The 10,301-nt window shown below is 36.8% G+C and overlaps 2 protein-coding genes across 2 annotated transcripts; both read right to left on the reverse strand.

The window, feature by feature from the left end:
• Nucleotides 1–391: 391 nt before the first annotated feature.
• Nucleotides 392–6,980, reverse strand: LOC124453267 (farnesyl pyrophosphate synthase-like). The gene is made up of 11 exons (XM_047004045.1): nucleotides 6,817–6,980; nucleotides 5,866–6,017; nucleotides 5,450–5,474; nucleotides 5,252–5,367; nucleotides 4,563–4,643; nucleotides 4,370–4,492; nucleotides 4,188–4,270; nucleotides 3,770–3,842; nucleotides 3,501–3,578; nucleotides 3,205–3,339; nucleotides 392–1,405 (listed from the first exon to the last, which is right to left on the reverse strand). The coding sequence occupies exons 1-11, from the start codon at nucleotides 6,971–6,973 to the stop codon at nucleotides 1,205–1,207; spliced, it is 1,224 nt and encodes a 407-aa protein (XP_046860001.1). The 5' UTR covers nucleotides 6,974–6,980; the 3' UTR covers nucleotides 392–1,204.
• A 595-nt stretch (nucleotides 6,981–7,575) lies between these two features.
• On the reverse strand, nucleotides 7,576–10,292 carry LOC124452684 (farnesyl pyrophosphate synthase-like). Its single transcript, XM_047003270.1, has 10 exons — nucleotides 9,938–10,292; nucleotides 9,835–9,859; nucleotides 9,573–9,693; nucleotides 9,073–9,153; nucleotides 8,886–9,008; nucleotides 8,727–8,809; nucleotides 8,491–8,563; nucleotides 8,336–8,413; nucleotides 8,131–8,265; nucleotides 7,576–7,917 (listed from the first exon to the last, which is right to left on the reverse strand). Exons 4-10 carry the CDS (start codon nucleotides 9,118–9,120, stop codon nucleotides 7,717–7,719), a joined length of 741 nt encoding a protein of 246 aa, XP_046859226.1. The 5' UTR covers nucleotides 9,121–9,153; nucleotides 9,573–9,693; nucleotides 9,835–9,859; nucleotides 9,938–10,292; the 3' UTR covers nucleotides 7,576–7,716.
• Between the last annotated feature and the right edge of the window lie 9 nt (nucleotides 10,293–10,301).

The raw sequence follows: 10,301 nt of genomic DNA on the forward strand, positions 1-10,301 counted from the left end.
GGTGTCGACAAAAGATATGAATCAAAAGCAAACTTAGGTCACATAAATTTCTCGTTCGCGTTATTATGTATGACAGGCGCTTTGGAAGCTTTTAAAGTTGTGAGTGACTGGGTGTTCCATGCTCACCGTGTGATAACTCACGAAAGTTACACTTGTGATGAAACTTCTTTTAAAAGCATCGTGTCAAAGTGAAGGGTCTGTTCATGTATTTGAAAATTCGGTACACCTAAATCATGGCATTCGATACATTATCAACGTTCAATAAGACGTTAAATTTGTGTGAGATTTGTGAAAGTGCCCTTCCTATAAGAGATACTCACACACAGAAAATTACGCACACGCAGAAATCCATGACTTTCTACGCCCTTGATTTGCGAATCACGAAATCAAGTAAACTTTTCTCACTTCCAGTGAGTATCAAGTTTATTTACATTAATCAAAATACTTAAAAACTCCCAGTTCGTCGAACCGAGTTGTACGAACGAAAGCCGTCTCTCGCGAACAGTGGCGTATCCAGGGTTACGAAATATAAAATTGGGCAGCCAATTTTGTATTCAAAAATATCAGGATAACAATGCTATTTAATGGCTGTGAACTTTCAAAGAGTGAAACCTTACGTGAAACCTTAATCTCCTTGTAGTGCGTTTTCAAATCTAAATGAATGGACAACTTTTGTGATTATAATTTTACCGAACCCTGGATCTGCCAATGTCTCAAAAGGATTGCCTGAGGAAGACGTCAATAAAATTGATCATTTAAGTCGTACTCTAACTCCAACTCAAACCATTCTTTCAAAAGAATGACGTCGTCCTGAAAACAAGAAGAATAACTCATATCTACAGAGCCGACCCCTTGTTTCACCACTAAACACAAGCTAAATTATGTACATGATTCGCAAATTCTCATTGATTTCTCCACACATCGTTCGAAAGCAACAACGTAGCCATCATTGACATGGCTAATTAAAAGTTTACATAGTGGGACTGACTCTGCAGGCCGGCGTGGTTCTTGATTGAAAGAAATTTCTATCCAACCACCTACTGATTGACAAATTGCGCGTAACCTGCGCAGTCCCAATTCATTAGTGTCATGGCGAAGGTTTGAATGGTTTCAAACAGACATAAAACTAATTGAAGTTGACGTTATCCCAAACTGAAAACATAAAAGTTCGCCATTTCCCACTTGGTAATTACATCTTAATTCGTTATTTGTTCCTCTTGTATATTTTCGAGGCAAGTTCTGTAAATATTTCCTTTGGCAAATCGCTAGGAGCTTTCTCGATCATTTTCATTAATTTATCGTAACTAACGTCTTCGTACTTGTGATATACGGATTTTAAATCCAACTTCGAGTATATGTCTTTCACCTTCGCAACTGCAGCGGGATCATTGACACCGTAGTTCACCTAAAAGTAACGAGCAACGTTAGTGTATCGTGAAAAACTCTTGTTTACCCATAGTTTTCCCAAGTAACGAGCAACGTTAGAGTATCGTGAAAAACCTTTGTTTACCCATAGTTTTCCCAAGTAACGAGCAACGTTAGTGTATCGTGAAAAACCTTTGTTTACCCATAGTTTTCCCAAGTAACGAGCAACGTTAGTGTATCGTGAAAACCTTGTTTACCATAGTTTTCCCAAGTAACCAGCAACGTTAGTGTATCGTGACAAACCTTTGTTTACCCATAGTTTTCCCAAGTAACGAGCAACGTTAGTGTATCGTGAAAAAACGTTTTTAACCAGCAAGTTGTATCGTGAAAACCTTTGTTTACCCATAGTTTTCCCAAGTAACCAGCAATGTTAGAGTATCGTGAAAAACCTTTGTTTACCCATAGTTTTCCCAAGTAACCAGCAACGTTAGTGTATCGTGAAAACCTTTGTTTACCCATAGTTTTCCCAAGTAACGAGCAACGTTAGTGTATCGTGAAAAACCTTTGTTTACCCATAGTTTTCCCAAGTAACGAGCAACGTTAGAGTATTGTGACAAACCTTTGTTTACCCATAGTTTTAAGTAACGAGCAACGTTAGTGTATCGTGACAAACCTTTGTTTACCCATAGTTTTCCCAAGTAACGAGCAACGTTAGTATCGTGAAAAACCTTTGTTTACCCATAGTTTTCCCAAGTAACGAGCAACGTTAGAGTATCGTGACAAACCTTTGTTTACCCATAGTTTTCCCAAGTAACGAGCAACGTTAGAGTATCGTGACAAACCTTTGTTTACCCATAGTTTTCCCAAGTAACGAGCAACGTTAGTGTATCGTGAAAAACCTTTGTTTACCCATAGTTTTCCCAAGTAACGAGCAACGTTAGAGTATCGTGACAAACCTTTGTTTACCCATAGTTTTCCCAAGTAACGAGCAACGTTAGAGTATCGTGACAAACCCTTGTTTACCCATAGTTTTCCCAAGTAACGAGCAACGTTAGAGTATCGTGAAAACCTTTGTTTACCCATAGTTTTCCCAAGTAAACACAAAGACAGCGTGTGGGATGGAAACAATCATCAAATGCTTATACTACCGTATTTCTTCCATTAAATCCCCTAGGAGTAAATTTTGCTTTTATTTTGCAACCTTTCAAGTGGGGGATTATTAGATGGGGATGTCGAAAGAGCCTGGGGAGCAAATAAAGTTTCACACTTCAATATTTATTCTTATTTATTAAAATACCCAGTCCGGTAAATGCATGAAAACTTAAGCACATTACTACAATTTTTTCTGAAATTTTGACACAAAAAATGGAAGGATTATTAGAAGGGGGGGGGGATATTAAAACGAGGCTGGAGGTACAGTATGTCGAATAAAAGCATACACAAAAATGGCATGCACAAAAGGACCCAGTATTTGAATTTGCAGCATTGAAATTTTTCAACAAGGACCATACAAAATCACTTCACATCTTCAGTTGTGTTTGTTTGCGAGTTGCTGGAGATACTTGAGCTTGTTTATTATATAAGCATGCATTGCAAGTACTACATCACATTACGCGACAAGCCTCGGGAAATAGTTTTCGCAACATCCAACAGTTAAACAATTTTTCATAAACATAATCATCAACGCGTGTTTGCATTGAACTGTTCCAGATGTGAATAATAAATAAAACATGCTGAAAAAGATCCTTTCTAAAACATTACGGTTTGTCGTAGTTATGACATTTAAATAACAGACAAAGTTAAATATCTCTGGAAAGAAGTGTTCGTGTATTACCATACCTTCAATATCCCCAATTGTTCCTCATCGACCTTCTGTAACGCTTGTACCAGAAGCCAAGAGCATTTTTCGTCTTCGATGTCCGTTCCAACTTTTCCAGTAACGTCGGGGTCTCCGTAGCAGTCGAGATAATCGTCCTTAATTTAATTTAAATATGCATGAACTTCACCTAAACCCTTTAAATGTTTGATCTTTGAGTGTATAACTATTTAGTAACCAAATGATTTTTTAACACGGTATTTACTGCGTAAGAAAAAAATAACGAACTTGAAACGACGATATTCTTCAATGAGCAAACCTGAATTTGAAAAAATTCTCCCATTTCCATTAAAATTTCTTTCGCTTTTTCGTGAATCTCCCCCTCAGTAATGCCAACCTTCAAAGACCAAAACAAAAATTCCAAATAAATACAAATGACTGCAACAGCGCCAACCTCCCACAAAGTCTCTCCACGTCTATATTTTCGACTCGACGCCGGAAAATTTCTCGACATCTTCAGTTTCTCGCTGTTCCTTTCTATGTCAACAACTCCGAGAAATAATGCATGAATATACTTTATGTAATTACCATAAACATAGCAGCAGCAACAGGAAGATAGAACGAGTAATAAGCAGTTTTCCACGTGACTATAGACTTGTACCTAAATGGATAAAAGCAATGTCGGACAATTCACTAGAATGTGTTAGTTGAAACCGCGTCCAATTGAAAAATAAATGATTATCTGACTACATTCGTGAAATATTACGAGCAATTTTGAATGACAGTTAATCTATGTCGCTAAACGTAATAGACTCTAAAACACATTGACTTGGTGACTAGTCTTGTCTTAAAATTGAGGAGCAAACATTGTGGTGTTCAGGATGTCCTTCAATGTTATCTTTTACCTTAACTTTTCATTTGAAGTTTCGGGAGGAAAACGGTTTGAAAAGGGTAAAAACGCTCACCAGGAGTTGGTAAGGAACACATCAAACACAACGTCGAATACCTGTCAATGGTGAAATTACAAAAAGCATCACCGGGTTTCGTTATCATATCGAGCGTCTGACCAACCTCCGTCTGAAACACCGTCTATGTAAACAAAATGAGAAGACTCGAATAAGGCTGAAAAACAATAACAGTAGCTTTAACCTGTTTTACCCCTTGCCTACATCACAGAATATTTCTTACTTCATGGAACAAAGAAATTATGTCGGGATAACATTTCTTGCCGCGAAAATGCAAATCGACGAGCTTATAGACGGAAGACTCCAACATGAAGGCGTCGTTGATGGCACTCAGACCTACATCTTCCTACAGTAAGGAGTTGAGCTAAATTTGGACACAAGAAAGAGATATGATCACGAAAGGATCTCGCGCTTGCCTTTTTGTACCAGCACGGCTTCCCGCGGCGCGTTGTTGATTGGTCCATGACGTCATCAGCAACGAGGAAAGACGCTTGCAACTAAACAAACAGAGGATTTGTTTCATTCAACCTCAAAGAGCAAAGATGTAATTTATCCCGAGTTTAACGATTAAGTATAAGGAGAAACATACTACGAATAAAGGTTCAACTCAATATTTGAGAAACAAACAAGACAGTTTTTCGCTCTGCTCAGTAATATTTCGAATTAATAGCAAATTCGAAATATCACTGTACACAAGCCAACTGCAGCTCTATTTATTTATGTGTGCGTGATAATATAACTTCGAAGGAAGTGTGAGTATGGAATGTGAATTTGATGAGAAGCATTGGTTCAATCATTGATTAGCCAATGGTAGTCAGCTAGTAATTTTACCATTAAACCAGGAAACAAACGGATTTTTACAAAATAATTGGAAAATCCCAGCACTTACAATAAATGTTTAAAACGTGGACGGATCACGGATCAAACCTACACAATCAATGTTAATCCTACGAATGGAGACTGTCTTCAACGTAAAGAGGGCTCAATATGGACAGCGCGCAATATGTGCAAAAACGAGTAGCAAGTATTAAATACTTCATGTCATAACAGTTATATGTTGAACTTGAGTACTTGTAGAGGTACAACAATGCAGATCATAGCTCACCAATTCAATACACCAGGCTAAAACAATCACAGAGAAAAGTTCTTCATCATTTGGAGTTGAGTCCCCGCGAAGAAGTCTCCATGTTGCCAGGACAGTCATGGCACGATTCATTTTACCTTGATATAAACAACAAGATCACGAAACTACATCTACTTTCGGTAGAGCAGTAATGCAATATGGCAGAAAAAACAACAGTACCTCCCAATACATTGTACATGACAGACTGAAATGAAAAGCAAGAAAGAAATACATTACAATAAAATCCATGTCAAATACAAAGGTGTACAAAGTGGTGCAGAAGGAAGGTAGAGGATGAAGGAGATAAATGATGGTCGTGCACTCAAGAATTACATGGCCCTGCCTCCATGATATATTGTAGCAAATAACCAATACCATGTTTTACCATTATTCAAACAATGTAACCAGTGAGTGATGCCAGAAACTTTTTCTTGATTGGGGGCAGGGTGAGCAATAATGTCTCTTACATAGTACACTTATTTCTACTTGTAATGGTACAAATGAAAACTACATACTGATGAAAATATTTGAGAGCAGAGTGATTGCCCATCATTGATTGCTGGCACAACTGCATGTCATCTGCTCAATAACTGTACCTTTTTGTAGTGTTCCATTGCATCTCTTGTCTGTGTTGGAAAAGGGGCAATAATTTGATCAATTATACGCGGCAAAGCTTCGTTCAGTTTCTTCTTATCCGATATTGACACATTCTTTCTTGGTGTATTATTCATTGTGAGATTGGTCTCACCTAAATACAATAAGAAATAATTGTGAAAATCAAATGAAAATCTGAGTTCCAATATCCCAAACCTTCCACTTTCTCTTTTAAATTGGCTTTTGCAAGGATTTAGCAAGGATTGCTAAATCCTTGGTTTTAGCAAGGATTTGACACAATGGACAACAGAAAACAAGATCTTGGTGTGATAATAGGATCAACTTCACTATAATTAAGCAGATTATCATATGAACATTATGAAATTTTCGAAATTAACAGAGTGTTTGTTTGTTTTAGTCATCTTTGTTATAAGATCTAAAACACAATGCCCATAAGGCCAGTAGAACATACTTTGATGTCTTGGAGGATAAATCTAATCTAACTAACCCTGACCTTGGATTAATTTCATATCAATTTTGATATTTGCAAGAGATACCACAGCACATAAATTGAATGACTTAAGGATTTATGAATAAAAAAATCGTACTTTGATGATGACAGCGTCAAAGTTTCTCATAGAAAGTTTAACATACATATAACCATATGCTCACGAGCATAGCTTCGGTTTAATATAGAACTAGATGCAAAAACTTTGAGCTTCAAGCATTTTCAATAATAAATTCTTAGCTATCACAAACGAATGACAAGGCAATGCAAACATAAAAAAGATTACAATAGTTTTCATCGAAAGTAATTAGTAATTGTCTGGAATTAATACAATTACAATAGAGTCAATAGGTGAATATTCGACATTCAAAATCACCGTGAATATACACTCATTAAATACGAACATATTTTCACATAATTTTACAAGATAAACGTTAAAACTTACCTGCATTGATGCGTCGTTTTAATGTGTAAGTAAGTGGTCTGGTTTGCCTCGAGATCAATTTCGATAATGGGAAAAAGAACTTTAAAACTAAGCAATGTTTAGAACATTTCGGTAAAATATCCATGTCCAGGAGACATGAATGTATAATGATACACATTGACGAGTTATATCCATTTTATCACCTGTTGTCAACTGATATCAACATTCTATTTATAAATATCAAAGCCAACGCTTCGTCTTCATTATGTAAGTAGTGCGGGTTATTTAAATGTTAGTCATGACCCATGTGTATTTGCAGCACGTAATGATCTTTTCTATAACTTTGTATTGGATAGTTTTTCAAACCACTCCCCTAGGCTTTGATGTATAGTTCGCTTTCCGCCTGAAATTTCCTTGGTCACTAATATCTGGAGCAAACATCAAAATTAGAGACCTGGTACTAGAGCTAGACTTGGATACTGGGATAACATTTTTCTCTACTGCATCTTATTTAATGTACGTTGACTTTAAAATTGTTGTATGACTCGTGTTGAATTGTAAAAAATAAAATCAAAGGCCTTGTGTCATTGTAAAGAAATTTGACTATACTTTTGAAAAACGTCGAAGATGAGAATGGCAGAGATCTTAAGAAGAGCTGCTTAGAAGCCATCAACATGTAAACAGTGATGCATCTAAACAGTACTTTAAAGAAATTTGCCATCCACCATAGTGTCTATGGACTTGTATGATTCTTTATGCAACTTGATTAAACAACTGAAGGACATTTTAAAGTTTAATGTCGTAATCGTTGTCATTAAATCTATTCATCAAACATTAAGTCATTAAATTTTGATCGAAGAAATACTTTTGGAGCGTAAGTCTATGATTTTCAAAATATAAGTTAAAGTTATTTAGAAATCGTTACTTGTCCCTCTTGTATAATTTCGAGGCAAGTTCTGTGAATATTTCCTTAGGCAAATCGCTAGGAGCTTTCTCGATCATTTTCATTAATTTATCATAACTAACGTCTTCGTACTTGTGATATACGGATTTTAAATCCAACTTTGAGTATATGTCTTTCACCTTTGCAACGGCAGCGGGATCATTCACACCGTAGTTTTCCTGTAAAGGATAGAACAAAAACATGAATAAGAAAGAAAGAAAGAAAAACAGAAAGAAAAAAGGAAAGAAAGAAAGACAGAAAGAAAGCAAGATAAATGAAATATGTGGCTTTATCTAAACGGCCTAAGACAATTTCAACGAGACCCTGAAACACCGCAATCGTTTGAAGAGAAATGATCACACAAGGATTAAGTTCAACGCAACCCCTTTCACCTTAAGAACTTTCCTCTGCGTTCCATCAACTCTCAGCAAAGCCTGAACGAGCAGCCAAGAACACTTCATTTCTTCAATATCCGTTCCAACTTTTCCCGTGATTGCCGGATCGCCGTAGCAATCAAGATAGTCGTCCTGTTGTTTGAGCAACACTCAGAGCATCATACACCACTCAACGAAAAACGTCGTCAATTCAAAAACTCACCTGGATTTGGAAAAACTCCCCCATTTCCAGCAAGATCTCCCTGGCAATATCGTGAAGCCCGGCGTCGGTCAAATTGTGCTAACAATAGCGAAAGAGAGTGAACAAAATTTAACGCTTGTCCGCAACGTGTAGTTGATTTGAAGAAAATCATTTACCATGTACATCGCGAGTGCCACAGGCAAATAAAATGAATAGAAAGATGTTTTCCACTTCACAATAGCCTTGTATCTGTTGAACAGGCAAACATTAAGAGAATGAAGCATTCGATAACATTCAAGTTTTGTATGAGCACTGCTGCAAAGTCATATTGGTCAGCAGTTTCCCAACAAAACGTGAAATTTGAGAGACAAGCCAACGACCAATTTTGAAAAACAGTATATGTCATACATACGCCTCCAAAGTAAAGTTCGCAAAATTCTCTTCTGGTTTGGTAGTCATATCGAGTGTTTGACCAATTTCCGTTTGATACATCGCCTAAATTATGACGAAGACTATTCGAAAGCTCGAATCAAACAAAATTCGTAGACACTCGTCGGCACTTCGGGTATACCTCGTGAACTACACGAATAATGTTCGAATAGCAATCTTTTTCAATGAAATTATAGTTGATCAATCGGTACACCATTGATTCCAACATTAAAGCATCGTTGACAGCAATGAAACCAATACCTTCCTGAAATCAAAGAGGGAAAAATTTAGGTTGCATTAAAGGCTTCGAACATTTGGACAAAGCATACCTGTCTAAACCAGCACGGTTTTCCACGTCTCGTTAATGACTGATCCATGACATCGTCGGAGACTAAGAAGCATGCTTGAAGCTATAAAATATACAACGAGAAGACACAAAACATGTTGAAGGCAATCCTGCAAGTAACTTCATTACAAGTGACTCGTTATATGCAAGCGTTAATTTTTCTGATCAACTGTAACGGCAAATTGATTGTTTTTTAACGTGACTTGTGTAACTGTGACTGGTTACAAAATTAGGAATAAAACGCAACGATAACTGGTAATAGTTTTTGTCGTTAAGCTCGGATGGAACTGTTAATAGTTGAACTTTAAGAAAAGAAAGAAAAAGAAGAAAGCAAGAAAGGAAGAAAGAAAGAAAGAAAGAAAGAAGGAAAGAAAGAAAGCAAGAAAGAAAATAAGAGGAAAGCAAGGAAGAAAGCAAGAAAGAAAGGAAGAAAGAAAGGAAGAAAGAAGGGAATAAAGAAGAAAGAAAAGAAGGAGAGAACACCAGTACAGAGAATACAGGAGCACCAGCACAATAGCCAAAAAATACTCGTCATCACTAGGTGTTTTATCACCTAGCAACAGTCTCCAAGTTGACAGCACTGTCATTCCTCGATTCATTTTACCTGAAAAGAAAAGACAACCATCAATGTTTCTGCCAACATTGGATTCGGAAACGGAGATACTTTTGGCTCGCACATAAGTGTCGAGATAGACCAAACTTCTGATAATTAGAAAGACCTAAGAAGCCAGGCACTTCTCTTTACCTCCAAGGACATTATACTTGATGTTCTACAAGAGATAAGAAGGAAATTCGTTTAGGAATTGGAAACATTGAAATGAATGCAAAAAAACAAACAACTCGAATACCTTCTCAAGATGCAACATGGCATCGGAGGTTTCGCCCATCATATCTTCCATTGCTTGTTCAATTAATTTCGGCAAAGCCGCATCGAAACTTTTGCGATCGTGCAAAATTTGTTCCTTGCGAGATTTTACAGTGGCCATAATCGACAAATGAAATTTAAATCGACAAATACCTTTATTACAACACTTCGTGCATTACTAAGTACGACATTCGTTGTTTCGCTTTATTTTGTCGGCTGGTACGACAATATATGGAGTACTTTGAACGGTGTAAGCCAATACCTTGGTACGTCAACCTATAATACGACCTTTTATACGGCAATATTTCATGAATTAAGGAAATTAGACAGAGCTGGTGTTATGAGCA

This window comes from Xenia sp. Carnegie-2017, unplaced genomic scaffold (genome assembly GCF_021976095.1).
Source record: "Xenia sp. Carnegie-2017 unplaced genomic scaffold, XeniaSp_v1 HiC_scaffold_25, whole genome shotgun sequence".
Taxonomy (NCBI): Eukaryota; Metazoa; Cnidaria; class Anthozoa; order Malacalcyonacea; family Xeniidae; genus Xenia; species Xenia sp. Carnegie-2017.

What these genes read in the sequence shown, in the direction of transcription:
- LOC124453267 (XM_047004045.1), bottom strand. Translation starts at nt 6,973, where the DNA reads ATGTGTATCATTATACATTCATGTCTCCTGGACATGGATATTTTACCG. An exon ending in AGCCGTGCTGGTACAAAAAG is followed by an intron (nt 4,493 to 4,562) that starts GCAAGCGCGAGA and finishes TCCTTACTGTAG; the next exon opens with GAAGATGTAGGTCTGAGTGC. An exon ending in TAATTTCTTTGTTCCATGAA is followed by an intron (nt 4,271 to 4,369) that starts GTAAGAAATATT and finishes TTGTTTACATAG; the next exon opens with ACGGTGTTTCAGACGGAGGT.
- LOC124452684 (XM_047003270.1), bottom strand. Translation starts at nt 9,120, where the DNA reads ATGGATCAGTCATTAACGAGACGTGGAAAACCGTGCTGGTTTAGACAG. An exon ending in TGGCACTCGCGATGTACATG is followed by an intron (nt 8,414 to 8,490) that starts GTAAATGATTTT and finishes CGCTATTGTTAG; the next exon opens with CACAATTTGACCGACGCCGG. An exon ending in CGCAGAGGAAAGTTCTTAAG is followed by an intron (nt 7,918 to 8,130) that starts GTGAAAGGGGTT and finishes TATCCTTTACAG; the next exon opens with GAAAACTACGGTGTGAATGA.